The 15,650-nt window shown below is 43.6% G+C and overlaps 2 protein-coding genes across 4 annotated transcripts in view; one reads left to right on the top strand and one right to left on the bottom strand.

Annotated features, from left to right (window-relative positions):
• The window catches only part of LOC135511817 (short/branched chain specific acyl-CoA dehydrogenase, mitochondrial-like), a 31,669-nt gene extending 26,610 nt beyond the window's left edge, over positions 1-5,059 (bottom strand). Inside the window, exons 1-3 of one of the 2 annotated variants that reach the window (XM_064933292.1) lie at positions 4,982-5,059; positions 3,536-3,695; positions 1,499-1,599 (exon numbers count right to left, since the gene is read on the bottom strand). In XM_064933292.1, the coding sequence (XP_064789364.1) occupies positions 1,499-1,599; positions 3,536-3,695; positions 4,982-5,014 (294 nt within the window). In that variant the 5' untranslated portion in view covers positions 5,015-5,059. Of the gene's footprint in view, positions 1-1,498; positions 1,600-3,535; positions 3,696-4,981 lie in introns of those variants that run through there. The other variant, XM_064933293.1, reaches the window with a different exon arrangement.
• Positions 5,060-5,179: 120 nt separating this feature from the next.
• Positions 5,180-10,220, top strand: LOC135511815 (zinc finger protein Pegasus-like). Of its 2 annotated transcripts, none has more exons than XM_064933290.1 (4): positions 5,180-5,496; positions 6,614-6,793; positions 7,644-7,820; positions 8,015-10,220. In XM_064933290.1, the coding sequence occupies exons 2-4, from the start codon at positions 6,664-6,666 to the stop codon at positions 9,019-9,021; spliced, it is 1,314 nt and encodes a 437-aa protein (XP_064789362.1). In that variant the 5' UTR covers positions 5,180-5,496; positions 6,614-6,663; the 3' UTR covers positions 9,022-10,220. The 2 variants fall into 2 exon arrangements, with proteins under 2 accessions (XP_064789362.1, XP_064789361.1); XM_064933289.1 differs by having other exon boundaries at positions 7,641-7,820.
• Positions 10,221-15,650: the final 5,430 nt, after the last annotated feature.

Genomic DNA, 15,650 nt, shown 5'->3' with positions numbered 1-15,650 from the left:
ACAGTGCAGCAGAGTATAGTTCAGTACAGTAGATATGTTCAGTGCAGTACATTACACTGTGCTCTACTCTACTGTGATGTCCAAACTTCTATGACCGGATCAAATCAGAACCAATTATAGACGTCTATGTCTGGGCCAAATGAACGCCGCTCCGGACCAAAACAATCTACATCTGTGGACGTTTGATATCAAGGACAGGGCGGACTGACACCATTTCAGTGGGTGAGGATGCTGGTTACATCAAAGAGGGTAGGTGTCAGTACGAGCTGGGAGAGGTGACGAACTGGGGGGGGGGGCAGTCCAGGCCTATGAGGTGAATATAACAGTCAGTGGAAGGGGGGACAGTAGCAGGTGACTCAACTGTGGTTTGTGACTACTATGATTTGCCATTGTAGCCAATTCAATTGCAGTAATTCTGTTTTTTTTTTTTTGTAATTCCATTACCGATTTGGTAACGGAATTACACGTTTTAAATCAATTAATCATTCATGAACAAAATGTATATTAGTATAAACACCAACTACCTTTACTTGTTATTTCTGTAAACATTCATTATCCCCATGAAGAGAGAATTGAAAAAATCTTAAAACACACAGTAGGGTCCGAAATGATTGACACCCTTGATAAAGAGGAGCTTAAATGACTGTATAAAATAAATCATTCAAACACTGAGCTGTATGCTAAAACAAAAACAAGCGTCAATTATATTATTTTCTACTAATTGAAAATGCAATTTTGTTTAACTAGCAATAGTTTATTACTATTTTGTATTTTATTTTTAAAGGTAGGGGTCAAAATGACCTCACCTTGAGAGGATAACTGCACTTAGCTTTAAATTTTACCCCCACTTCACGTTGGTTCTAAATGGGTCCTTTTTACATGGAAATGCCCCTATGACCTTCACGTTGGTGCTAAATGGGTCCTTTTACATGGAAATGCCCCTATGAGCTTCACGTTGGTTCTAAATGGGTCCTTTTACATGGAAATGCCCCTATGAGCTTCACGTTGGTTCTAAATGGGTCCTTTTTACATGGAAATGCCCCTATGAGCTTCACGTTGGTTCTAAATGGGTCCTTTTACATGGAAATGCCCCTATGAGCTTCACGTTGGTTCTAAATGGGTCCTTTTACATGGAAATGCCCCTATGAGCTTCACGTTCACGTTGGTGCTAAATGGGTCCTTTTCCATGGAAATGCCCCTATGAGCTTCACATTGGTTCTAAATGGGTCCTTTTTACATGGAAATGCCCCTATGAGCTTCACGTTGGTTCTAAATGGGTCCTTTTACATGGAAATGCCCCTATGAGCTTCACGTTCACGTTGGTGCTAAATGGGTCCTTTTACATGGAAATGCCCCTATGAGCTTCACGTTGGTTCTAAATGGGTCCTTTTACATGGAAATGCCCCCATGAGCTTCACGTTGGTTCTAAAATGGGTCCTTTTACATGGAAATGCCCTGAGCCTAATGACCATAGGATGTAAAGAAGAGGAACACATACCCCCTGTTCAAAGAGTGACTTTATCACTTCCGGGTCCATGAGAGAGTTTTCGTCCATCTTCGACACAAACGGGGCAAGACGCTCCTGTGCAAACTTTTTCACTGTTCAAATGTGGGACATTAAAATGAAATGCAATGCGACTTGATTAATTGAACTTAAAACCAAATTCATGACAAATTAGACCAATCAAATTAGACCAATCCATAGCATGATCCAGTCTGTTTATTAAATCGTATTGTTTGGTTTTAGTGCTATATAATCACACACACAATACCAGTCAAAAGTTTGGACACACCTACTCATTCCAGGGTTTTTCTTTATTTTAACTATTTTCTACATTGTAGAATAATAGTGAAGACATCAAAACTATGAAATAACAAAATCTATTAAATATTCTTCAAAGTAGCCACCCTTTGCCTTGATGACAGCTTTGCACACTCTTGGCATTCTCTCAACCAGCTTAATGAGGTAGTCACCTGGAATGCATTTCAATTAACAGGTGTGCCTTGTTAAAAGTTCATTTGTGGAATTTCTTTCCTTCTTAATAAGTTTGGGCCAATCAGTTGTATTGTGACAAGGTAGGGGTGGTATACAGAAGATATCCCTATTTGGTAAAAGACCAAGTCCATATTATGGCAAGAACAGCTCAAATAAACGAAGAGAAACGACAGTCCATCATTACTTTAAGACAGGAAGGTCAGTTATTCTGGAATATTTCAAGAACTTTGAAAATTTCTTCAAGTGCAGTCGCAAAAACCATCAAGTGCTGTGATGAAACTGGCTCTCTTGAGGACTGCCACTGGTAAGGAAGACCCAGAGTTACCTCTGCTGCAGAGGATAAGTTCATTAGAGTTACCAGCCTCAGATTGCAGCCCAAATAAATGCTTCAGAATTCAAGTAACAGACACATCTCAACATCAACTTTTCAGAGGAGACTGCGTGAATCAGGCCTCTTCATGGTTGAATTGCTGCAAAAAATCCACTAAAAGACACCAGTAAGAAGAGACTTGCTTGGACCAAGAAACACGAGCAATGAACATTAGACTGGTGGAAATCTGTCCTTTTGGTCTGTAGAGTGCAAACTTGAGATTTTTGGTTCTAACCGCTGTCTTTTTGAAACGCAGAGTAGGTGAACGGATTATCTCAGCACGTGTGGTTCCCACCATGAAGCATGGAGGAGGTGTTATGGTGTGGGGTGTTTTGCTGGTGACACAGTCTGTGATTTATTTAGAATTCTTGGCAGTCTTAGCCAGCATGGCTATCACATATTTTTTTTATTTTTTTTTAACCAGGGCAAGTCAGTTAAGAACAAATTCTTATTTTCAATGACGGCAGTGGGTTAACTGCCTTGTTCAGGGGCAGAACGACAGATTTGTACCTTGTCAGCTCGGGGGTTTGAACTTGCAACCTTCCAGTTACTAGTCCAACGCTCTAACCACTAGGCTACCCTGCCGCCCCAGACTATGCTATCCCATCTAGTCTGGGCTTAGTGGGACTATCATTTGTTTTTCAACAGGACAATGACCCAACACACCTCTAGGCGGCGTAAGAGCTATTTGACACTCAGATGACCTGGCCTCCACAATCACCCAACCTCAACTCAACTCAATTGAGATGGTTTGGGATGAGTTGGACCACAGAGTGAAGGAAAAGTAGCCAACAAGAAGTCAGCATTGGTGGGAACTCCTTCAAGACTGTTGGAAAAGCATTCCTCATGAAGCTGGTTGAGAGAATGCCATGAGTGTGAAAAGCTGTCAAGGCAAAGGGTGGATACTTAAGAATGTAAAATAGTTTGATTTGTTTAACACTTTTTTGGTTACTACATGATTCCATATGTGTTATTTCATAGTTGTGATGTCTTCACTATTATTCTACAATATAGAAAATAGTAAAAAAAAAAAAAAAAAAAAAAATTAAACATTAAAAAAAACTTGAATGAGTAGGTGTCAACTTTTGACTGGTATTGTATGTGATATATATATATATATATATCCTTTGTTGCTCTGCCTACTGTATATCCGGCATGCTCCAACTCACCAGCATCCCTCATCATCCCCTCCTCCTCAGAATATGTCTGTAGTGGAGGGTAGGTGACCCCCAGAGCAGCAGCCTGCTCTGCAGACATGTCTGGTTGGGTGGATCTGTTCCGCAGCCCATGTTGGCACACACTCCATGGTCGGGACACCTGCCTACCAACCTGAAATAACACAGTTACATTTTCGCTGATGGATGACACGATACAACTTGAGTGTCTAGGCAAAAAGTTGCCACTCTACTCAATCTACAAACGTGATTTGCCCGGCTATCCAAACTCCTTGTTCGGGCAGCCATCCATTTGATTAAATCCATTTGAATTCAATCCCTTTTTGACAGCACCCCCTTTGATTTGTACCAAACCTTTCACACATATTTGCCCGTCGTAGAAGTGCTCAGAAAGTGACTTTTTGGACATGAATGCCAAAACATTCAAACGAAGTGTGACCTGTTTTGCATACCCCACCAGACCATGAGACATCCATGTCTTCATCACCAGAAAAAAATACACAGTTGAGTTTGTTTTCATAAAAGCTTAAAAACAGGGTTGTCTATTAAAAAAAATACAATTTTTAAATATTTATTTTTAATTTTTATCTACAAAAGCATGAACTCATTTTTTAAGTAGCATTTCCATTTCCCCCCCCCCATTTTAGTACATTTATCCGCCAAAACATTATACCCACCCTGTAGTCAAGAGCATGTTGTGTCAACCGATGGTGGGCACAAGTAGGGCTACAATATATGCGAATTTGGAGAGTGAACAACAACAAAAAAAATCGTAGTTTATGCGGTTTTAGATCATTGACGTTAAAAGGTTAACAAAATGTCAACTTTTATTTAAAAAAATATATTTTTTAAAGAAATTATAAAATAGTTTGACAACCCTGTTTTTAAGCTTTTATGATATCAAACTCAACCGTTTATTTGTTTCCAGGTAGTGAAGACACGGATGTCTCATGGTAAAGTGGGGTATGCAAGAATAGGTCAACTTTGAGCACCTTTAGCTCTTGGAATGTTTTGGCACTCAGGTTTTTAAAAAATCACTTTCTGAGCACTTCTAAAATGTTAAATAGTGAACGTAGCTAGCGACAATAGAGCAGTGAAACAATTCAGTTTGAGTCGTCAGGCAACAAACATATGAGTGAATATGAGAGTGGTGGCTATATAGGACAAGATAAAAAGCAGTGACACAGGCAGGACATTTCTTCATGAGTAACTTGTGGTGTAACTGACGGAGGCGGTAACTAACTAGCTAACGTTATGTCATTTTTATTATCATGCAGCTAACGAGCCAACGCGTTGTGTGATAGCAGGTTATGCAATGGGGTAATTTTACTCACTAGCTAAGTTCGTGTTTCTAATGAAGTATGACTACACAGAGACAACATATCCTAAAAACAACAATATGAACGAAGAAACCGCTTTTGCACGACTTATTCGTCTCACCTTTGAGAAGCACCTGATCAAGGGCGAAGCCATGTTTTCTCTTGTTTACATCTGAGTGTGTTCACTTTCCTATTGACCGGGTGAAACAGCGACCGTGGAACGCTTTTCGCATCTTTCACTTTGGTAGAACGTGATCAGCTTTTTACTCATGTCTTCAATTTTATATACGCAGGGTATCTTTAATCAAATAAACATGTTTCTCTAGGCAAACCCGTTCTCTTTCTGCTGTTATATTTCCAACTAGGAGCTTTTCACTGACAGTCAGCTCTGTGCTTCCGAAATGGGAGTCATTTTACTGTTGCATAGCTACTATAACACATAGAGCTCCCTCTCTCTCTCTTTGTTTTAGCACAACCAGATAACATTAACTTGTCATCACATATATTTTGATTGTCTAGATCGTGTTTGAAATGTCCATCTTGACATCGGTCTTAGAATTAACATAAGAACGGATGGGAAAGCGTAAGTTGTCGTGTCTATTTTTTTTTAACGGTGCTGTGATTGACGACCAGCTGGTAAGTAAAATGTCTAGCTCACGTTATTAACGTGATATTAACTAACGCAGATAGTAGTGGAGTAATGGGTGTATCAACATGCTGCGTGTCATGTTGCCACTGTTATGAGATGTTTTGGGGTGACAACATACTTATCATCGTGACTGACTGCCCACATAATGGTTTATGGCTCGTCTTTGATCATGACTCTCAGTTCCATTACATTGGAAGAGTCATTGGATGAAGGCGTTTTCTGTATGGGGGGGGAGTTTTATTAATAAGAGCCGCGACGGCCGGTCTGAATATTAACCGCATAGCTTGCTGGAATCATAATAACCGTATCTTTCATATCGGGCGAAAAAATAAATAAGTTGTTAAACTGACACGCCTTCATTGGGTTAGATTCCCACACGGCCATATTTACACGTTACTGCATGTAACCTGTGTCTAAACGGAAGACCGAAGTCACAAACTGTTTTCACTGAAAAATACTTTCGGCTGTGCGCTACATAAAATAATTATTTTGCATTTGCGAAATTATTTCGTTGTGCGAGCGATTTATATTTCAAGAACCGTACCGCAATCGATTCAGGTGGGAGTCTTCGGCTGTTATGGCAGAGCAGCCCTTATTTTACCTTTATTTAATTAGGCAAGTCAGTTAAGAACAAATTCTTATTTTCAATGACGGCCTAGGAACAGTGGGTCAACTGTACCTTCTCAGCTCGGAGGTTTGAACTTGCAACCTTTCGGTTACTAGTCCAACGCTCTAACCACTAGGCTACCCTGCCTCCCCCTCAAACAGACGATGGACTAAGGAGTAACGTTAGGCTCATTTCGTCCAATATTGGGCAACAGGTTATGGCATACATGCAGTGGTATTGTAACAATGTGATGATCATGTGGTTCATTATGTTAAATCGTCAAGCAGGTAGCTAGTGACCGAGCGTTGGACGAGTAACCGAAAGGTTGCAAGATCAAATCCCTGAGCTGACGAGGTAAAAATCTGTTGTTTTCCCTTTGAACAAGGCAGTTATCCCACTGTTCCCAGGAAGGCCTTCATTGTAAATCATTTGTTCTTTAACTAGCTTGCTTAGTTAAATAAAGGTAAAAAAATATATATTATTGCCTTATCTTACAGGTTTCGGGGGAAGTGATCAGAAGTCATCATATAACACCCCATCTTGCCAAATGGATGATGATCTAAAACCTCTGGATTTCATAAAGGACTTTCAAGAGTACCTGACACAGCAAACACACCATGTCAACATGATCTCGGGCTCTGTCGGTGGGGAGATAGAGCCCGACCACCTCCAAGCTGGTGAGAATGTTATGAACACTATCAGAGTAATTTACTTTTAACTTATGATATATATATATATATATATTTTTTAAATCGCCCCCCAAAATATGCCATATCCCTAATTTTTCTTTGGGAAGTGAAACCAGTGGAACGGCCCAGCGCTACGGGGAAAACCCTAATAGGTGTGTTTGAACGTGTTTATTTAGTGGCGATGGGCCGTCATCTGAAAGGGACCCTCTGGAGGACCAATGCGTGGTTCTTCTGTTTATGTAACGGATGTGAAACTGCTAGCTTAGTTAGCGGTGGTGCGCGCTAAATAGCGTTTCAATCGGTGACTTCACCTGCTTTGAGACCTTGAAGTAGTAGTTCCCTTTGCTCTGCAAGGGCTGCGGCTTTTTGTGGCGCGATGGGTAACGATGCTTCGTGGGTGTCAGTTGTTGATGTGTGCAGAGGGTCCCTGGTTCACGCCCGGGTATGGGGCGAGGGGGCGGTCTAAAGTTATACTGTTACATTTAGAACCATATTGTGGAGATATTAAAGTAACAAAGATGACCCTAATGCATCTCAAGTGATCCTCTCCTATCTTTGGAGCACCAGACATAAACAGGCGCCACAAATGGTTTCTGACTAGATTGTCTTGCCAGAATATATATTTTGTCACCGGAAAATAGATCAATGTAAAAATGTGATTTTACAAATCCTGCTTCCGAATAAATTCTCGATGTGATTTGAGCTACAGACCTATAGGCTTTTTTGTGTGTCTGTGAGGTTGGCTATTGTTTAGAGGTAGCAATTTCCGGGTGAAAAAAAATAGCCCGTAAAGTATCTATTTAATTGTGTGTGTTGTCGTCTCCTCTCCCGGTAGTAGCAGCTCTCCCAGACAGTGACCATCACAATGGGTCGGTGGAAGTCTCTCTGGACGACAGCTCTGGGCTGCTGGTGGACGGCTTCCAGAGGACCTTCGACGGCAAGCTCAAGTGTAGCTACTGCAGCTATGCCAGTAAAGGCACAGCTCGCCTGATAGAGCACATCAGAATTCACACAGGTAAAACGGACCATCCCATCTGGCATTTGCCCAACATGCCAGATGGTCAGTCCGCCCCCTTTGCACCGCCCATATAGTTAGTTATTTTTTTTAAACTTGTATTTATATTGTGTGACGTTACATGTTAATGGATGTTGGAGTTGTGCCGAGATGTTAAAATAAACCTAAACATTCCCTCTTTGTTGATTTAACAGGAGAGAAGCCTCACCGCTGCCAGCTGTGCCCCTTCGCCTCTGCCTACGAGCGCCACCTTGAGGCCCACATGCGCTCCCACACGGGAGAGAAGCCCTACAAGTGTGACCTCTGCTCCTTCCGTTGCAGCGACCGCAGCAACCTGTCCCACCACCGCCGGCGCCGCCACAAGCTTTTACCCACGAAGGGGGCGGGGCTGCCCGCCTTCCTGTCCAACAAGAAGATGCTGAACGTCCTACAGAAGAAGAGTGGCAGCTCCCTGGGCCTGGGGGGCTACAGCAGACACCTCCTCATCAACTTCAGCCCTCCCTCCATGGTGGTGGGGAAACCAGACTACCTGAACCAGGAGGTGTACGAGAGCGATGTGAAGGACCATGGGACTGGAGGAGGAGCCAGCAGGGATGTCAACAGTGACATGATGGTGGACAATAATCCACTGAACCAGCTGTCTACGCTGGCAGGCCAGTTGTCCAACCTCCCCCCAGTGGACCAGACCCCTGTGTCTCCTGACAGACTGTCCTGCAACGACGTCAAGCCGTTCCTCATCCAGCAGGCCTCTGGTGCACCGATTGCAGTGTCAGTATCTTTGTCCACCAGTCAAAGTGGTGCCCACCACCACCACTACCACCACCACCACCACCAAACCTCCTCCCCAACCAGCCCCGAGGACCTCCAACCCCCTGCAGGCCATAGCAGGAACTACAGCCCCAGCCCCGTGGACCCAGAACCCAGCAGTGAGCACAGTGCACACACACGCACCAGCTCAGCTAGCATTAGTAACAGCCAGCCCAGTACCCCTGCCCTGCTCGGTAGCACACAGCACCCAGACCCACAGATGCTGCACAGCTGCCAGCACTGCGACACCTACTTCTCAGACAACATCATGTATACCATTCACATGGGTTGCCACGGCTACGAGAACCCCTTCCAGTGTAATGTCTGCGGCTGTAAGTGCAGGAACAGGTATGACTTCGCCTGCCACTTCGCTCGCGGGCAACACACGCTGTGACTGACTTCCACAGGAACCCGAGAGATGAATTTAAACGATGTTTGGCGTCTCACAGAGAACATTCACTTATTCCCGTGTTTATGATAATCAGGGATCAGAGCGATTCTGATCTAGATTTTATTGTGTGTTTTTTTTAATGATATAACTTAGAGAGTGAGTGTTACTTTGAAATGAGGAATTGATGTTTCTATAAATGGGAAAAGCAATCTGGAGGTTGGAGACATTTATCACGAGTCCTCCTCGGTGCCGTCTGAGGATTTAAAGAAAGTCACTTCTTATTTTTTAAATGTAACCTTTTATTTAACGAGGCAAGTCGGTTAAGAACAAATTCTTATTTACAATGACAGCCTACCCTGGGGCCAAACCTTGATGGCGCTGGGCCATTTGCGTGGACTCCTAATCACGGCCGGATGTTATACAGCCTGGATTTGAACCAGGGACTGTTGTGACGTCTCTTGCACCTTGATGCAGTGCCTTAGACACTGCGCCACACGAGAGCCCAACTCTGAATTAGTTACATAAATATTGGTGATGTTACATGCGAGTGACTAAACGTATAGTTTAAATAGCGATTAGCAAGGTATCTGGTTGCTGTGACTAGAATTTAAACAGTTTTGACCTTGCCTTATTTTTTATTTTTTTATTTCACCTTTATTTAACCAGGTAGGCTAGTTGAGAACACCTTTATTTAACCAGGTAGGCTAGTTGAGAACAAGTTCTCATTTACAACTGCGACCTGGCCAAGATAAAGCAAAGCAGTGCGACACAAACAACAACACAGAGTTACACATGGAATAAACAAATGTACAGTCAAAAACACAATAGAAAAAGTCTATATACAGTGTTGTGCAGATGGCGTGAGGAGTTAAGGCATGAAGCAAGAAGCAAGAACAAGCCCATTGGTCCAAACAGGTGCTCAACATTGACAAACAGACCGGCTTTATTATACATTGTGTATAGTAGTGTCTCACTTTATTGTGAGTGTAAAAACATTATATCAACGGCTTGAAGTGAATGACATCTGTGCATATTAATGCTCTCAGCTTAGACATTATTTCACTCTGCTCTGTTCCACATTCCGGTTGATTCCATTGTGTTCTCTGTTCCACATTCCGGTTGATTCCATTGTGTTCTCTGTTCCACATTCCGGTTGATTCCATTGTGTTCTCTGTTCCACATTCCGGTTGATTCCATTGTGTTCTCTGTTCCACATTCCGGTTGATTCCATTGTGTTCTCTGTTCCACATTCCGGTTGATTCCATTGTGTTCTCTGTTCCACATTCCGGTTGATTCCATTGTGTTCTCTGTTCCACATTCAGATTGATTCCATGTGTTCTCTGTTCCACATTCAGATTGATTCCATGTACATTTACATTACATTTAAGTCATTTAGCAGACGCTCTTATCCAGAGCGACTTACAAATTGGTGAATTCACCTTCTGACATCAGTGGAACAGCCACTTTACAATAGTGCATCTAAATCATTTAAGGGGGGTGAGAAGGATTACTTTATCCTATCCTAGGTATTCCTTGAAGAGGTGGGGTTTCAGGTGTCTCCGGAAGGTGGTGATTGACTCCGCTGTCCTGGCGTCGTGAGGGAGTTTGTTCCACCATTGGGGGCCAGAGCAGCGAACAGTTTTGACTGGGCTGAGCGGGAACTGTACTTCCTCAGTGGTAGGGAGGCGAGCAGGCCAGAGGTGGATGAACGCAGTGCCCTTGTTTGGGTGTAGGGCCTGATCAGAGCCTGGAGGTACTGCGGTGCCGTTCCCCTCACAGCTCCGTAGGCAAGCACCATGGTCTTGTAGCGGATGCGAGCTTCAACTGGAAGCCAGTGGAGAGAGCGGAGGAGCGGGGTGACGTGAGAGAACTTGGGAAGGTTGAACACCAGACGGGCTGCGGCGTTCTGGATGAGTTGTAGGGGTTTAATGGCACAGGCTGGGAGCCCAGCCAACAGCGAGTTGCAGTAATCCAGACGGGAGATGACAAGTGCCTGGATTAGGACCTGCGCCGCTTCCTGTGTGAGGCAGGGTCGTACTCTGCGGATGTTGTAGAGCATGAACCTACAGGAACGGGCCACCGCCTTGATGTTAGTTGAGAACGACAGGGTGTTGTCCAGGATCACGCCAAGGTTCTTAGCGCTCTGGGAGGAGGACACAATGGAGTTGTCAACCGTGATGGCGAGATCATGGAACGGGCAGTCCTTCCCCGGGAGGAAGAGCAGCTCCGTCTTGCCGAGGTTCAGCTTGAGGTAGTGATCCGTCATCCACACTGATATGTCTGCCAGACATGCAGAGATGCGATTCGCCACCTGGTCATCAGAAGGGGGAAAGGAGAAGATTAATTGAGTGTCGTCTGCATAGCAATGATAGGAGAGACCATGTGAGGTTATGACAGAGCCAAGTGACTTGGTGTATAGCGAGAATAGGAGAGGGCCTAGAACAGAGCCCTGGGGGACACCAGTGGTGAGAGCGCGTGGCGAGGAGACAGATTCTCGCCACGCCACCTGGTAGGAGCGACCTGTCAGGTAGGACGCAATCCAAGCGTGGGCCGCGCCGGAGATGCCCAACTCGGAGAGTAGGTCTAGAAGGATGAGAGCAGAGGAGAGAGAGTTAGCTTTAGCAGTGCGGAGCGCCTCCGTGATACAGAGAAGAGCAGTCTCAGTTGAATGACTAGTCTTGAAACCTGACTGATTTGGATCAAGAAGGTCATTCTGAGAGAGATAGCGGGAGAGCTGGCCAAGGACGGCACGTTCAAGAGTTTTGGAGAGAAAAGAAAGAAGGGATACTGGTCTGTAGTTGTTGACATCGGAGGGATCGAGTGTAGGTTTTTTTCAGAAGGGGTGCAACTCTCGCTCTCTTGAAGACGGAAGGGACGTAGCCAGCGGTCAGGGATGAGTTGATGAGCGAGGTGAGGTAAGGGAGAAGGTCTCCGGAAATGGTCTGGAGAAGAGAGGAGGGGATAGGGTCAATCTGAATGTGGAACAGAGAACACAATGGAATCAATCTGAAAGTGGAACAGAGAACACATGGAATCAACCGGAATGTGGAACAGAGAACACTTGGAATCAACCGGAATGTGGAACAGAGAACACATGGAATCAATCTGAATGTGGAACAGAGAACACATGGAATCAACCGGAATGTGTTCTCTGTTCCACGTTCAGATTGATTCCATGTGTTCTCTGTTCCACATTCAGATTGATTCCATGTGTTCTCTGTTCCACATTCAGATTGATTCCATGTGTTTTCTGTTCCACATTCCGGTTGATTCCATGTGTTCTCTGCTACACATTCAGATTGATTCCATTGTGTTCTCTGTTCCACATTCCGGTTGATTCCATTGTGTTCTCTGTTCCACATTCCGGTTGATTCCATTGTGTTCTCTGTTCCACATTCCGGTTGATTCCATTGTGTTCTCTGTTCCACATTCCGGTTGATTCCATTGTGTTCTCTGTTCCACATTCCGGTTGATTCCATTGTGTTCTCTGTTCCACATTCCGGTTGATTCCATGTGTTCTCTGTTCCACATTCCGGTTGATTCCATGTGTTCTCTGTTCCACATTCCGGTTGATTCCATATGTTCTCTGTTCCACATTCCGGTTGATTCCATGTGTTCTCTGTTCCACATTCAGATTGATTCCACGTGTTCTCTGTTCCACATTCCGGTTGATTCCATGTGTTCTCTGTTCCACATTCAGATTGATTCCACGTGTTCTCTGTTCCACATTCCGGTTGATTCCATGTGTTCTCTGTTCCACATTCAGATTGATTCCACGTGTTCTCTGTTCCACATTCCAGTTGTTTCCATGTGTTCTCTGTTCCACATTCAGATTGATTCCACGTGTTCTCTGTTCCACATTCCAGTTGTTTCCATGTGTTCTCTGTTCCACATTCCGACATCCTCTGTTGCTGCCAATCACATAATTTCTTACCTTCGGCTAGCCTTACTGATTCATATTAACTGGTGCTCTTTAGCTAATACCTCCTAAATTAACAATGATCTGTAGCTTGAATACCATTTGCGTTCGAGACAAATCATTCGGACTTGGATAAATCGTACTTGATCAAAAGGTTAAAGTATTCTTCTGAACCTTTAAAAAAGTATTTCAAAGTATTTCACATAAGTTGTAGCAGTGTTGGAGATGATTGTGGTCCTTACAGACAGTAACGTAACACCACCCCTTCCTGAGTACTGAAATGATTTGCACAGTTCAAGTGACGGCCTGGAGTTTGTTTTTCATAGTGTATGTTAAACAGGATTTCCTGTTTGTTTTCTGGAAATATAGACATCCAGATTGATGTAGCAGTGTCTAATGGTCCCCGTATTGGAGTTGTGTTTTCTATGCAGTGATCTAGGATGTGTAGGATTGGCTCCCAATCAATGATCTATATTGGACTATGGAGAAAGTAATGTTATGATAAGAAACACCACAAGGGTAGAAATATGTAGATTCTGATGTACACGGAAGAAAAATATAAATTTAAATTGCAAAAATGTAAAAGATTCAAAGAGTTACAATTCATATGATTCATTAGGCCCTAATCTATGGATTTCACATGACCGGGAATACACGCAAACAAACCTTAACAAACAAACAGAACAGGGGAGTGGATCAGAAAACCAGTCAGTGTCTGGTGTGACCACCATTTTCCTCATGCAGCGTGACACATCTCCTTCACATAGAGTTGATCAGGCTGTTGATTGTGGCCTGTGGAATGTTGTCCCACTCCTCTTCAATGGTTGTGTGAAGTTGCTGGATATTGGCGGGAACTGGAACACGCTGTCGTACACGTCGATCCAGAGCATCCCAAACATGCTCAATGAGTGACATGTCTGGTGAGTATGCAGGCCATGGAAGAACTGGGACATTTTCAGCTTGCAGGAATTGTGTACAGATCGCTGCGACATGGGGCCGAGCATTATCATGCTGAAACATGAGGTGATGGAGGTGGATGAACGGCACGACAATGGGACTCAGGATCTCTTCATGGTGTCTCTGTGTATTATCATGCTGTAACATGAGGTGATGGCGGTGGATGAACGGCACGACAATGGGACTCAGGATCTCTGAGCATTCAAATCGCCATCGATAAAATGTAATTGTGTTCGTTGTCCGTAGCTTATGTCTGGCGTACCATAACCCCACCGCCACCATGGGGCACTCTGTTCACATCAGCAAACCGCTTGTCCACACGACACCACACGGTCTGCCATCTGCCCGGTACAGTTGAAACCAGGGATTCATCCGTGAAGAGAACCCTTCTCCAGCGTGCCGGGGGCCATCGAAGGTGAGCATGTCTCCACTGAAGTCAGTTACGACACTGAACTGCAGTCAGGTCGAGACCCTGGTGAGGGACAACGAGCAGATGAGCTTCCCTGAGACGGTTTCTAACAGCCTGTGTAAAATATCTATGGTTGTGCAAACCCACAGTTTAATCAACAGTCCGGGTGGCTGGTCTCAGATCCCACAGGGGAAGAAGCCAGATGTGGAGGTCCTGGGCTGGCGTGGTTACACACTGGGGTTGTGAGGCTGGTTTTGGACGTACTGTCAAATTGTCGAATGCCACATCTGTCAGGTGGATGGATTATCTTGGCAAAGGGGAAATGCTCACTAACAGGGATGGAAACACATTTGGGCACAACATTTGAGATGAATTATGTTTTTTGTGTGTATGGAACATTTCTGGGATTTTAGTTTTTTAATGATTTCTTATGGAGGGGGCGGGGGGTCCTTTATTTCAGCTCATGAAACATGGGACCTTCACTCTACATAGTGTTTATATTTTTGTTCAGTGTATAATTTCAGTCAAATGTTAACACCTTGAAAAGGCCTTTTATGTTATTGTCATTTGTTACAGTAACTGTAATATATTACATTATTACCATTACTAAGAAGACTGAGTTTATTATTTATATCATATAGGCCTATTATAATATATTACATTATTACCATCACTAAGACTGAGTTTATTAATTATATCATATAGGCCTATTGTAATATATTACATTATTACCATTACTAAGAAGACTGAGTTTATTACAGTGCCTTGCGAAAGTATTCGGCCCCCTTGAACTTTGCGACCTTTTGCCACATTTCTGGCTTCAAACATAAAGATATAAAACTGTATTTTTTTGTGAAGAATCAACAACAAGTGGGACACAATCATGAAGTGGAACGACATTTATTGGATATTTCAAACTTTTTTAACAAATCAAAAACTGAAAAATTGGACGTGCAAAATTATTCAGCCCCTTTACTTTCAGTGCAGCAAACTCTCTCCAGAAGTTCAGTGAGGATCTCTGAATGATCCAATGTTGACCTAAATGACTAATGATGATAAATACAATCCACCTGTGTGTAATCAAGTCTCCGTATAAATGCACCTGCACTGTGATAGTCTCAGAGGTCCGTTAAAGAGCATCATGAAGAACAAGGAACACACCAGGCAGGTCCGAGATACTGTTGTGAAGAAGTTTAAAGCCGGATTTGGATACAAAAAGATTTCCCAAGCTTTAAACATCCCAAGGAGCACTGTGCAAGCGATAATATTGAAATGGAAGGAGTATCAGACCACTGCAAATCTACCAAGACCTGGCCGTTCCTCTAAACTTTCAGCTCATACAAGGAG

This window comes from Oncorhynchus masou, chromosome 24 (genome assembly GCF_036934945.1).
Source record: "Oncorhynchus masou masou isolate Uvic2021 chromosome 24, UVic_Omas_1.1, whole genome shotgun sequence".
In the NCBI taxonomy this organism is placed as follows: domain Eukaryota; kingdom Metazoa; phylum Chordata; class Actinopteri; order Salmoniformes; family Salmonidae; genus Oncorhynchus; species Oncorhynchus masou.
The sequence above is the reverse complement of the archived record's forward strand: the minus strand, read 5'-3'. Positions and strand labels throughout refer to the sequence as shown.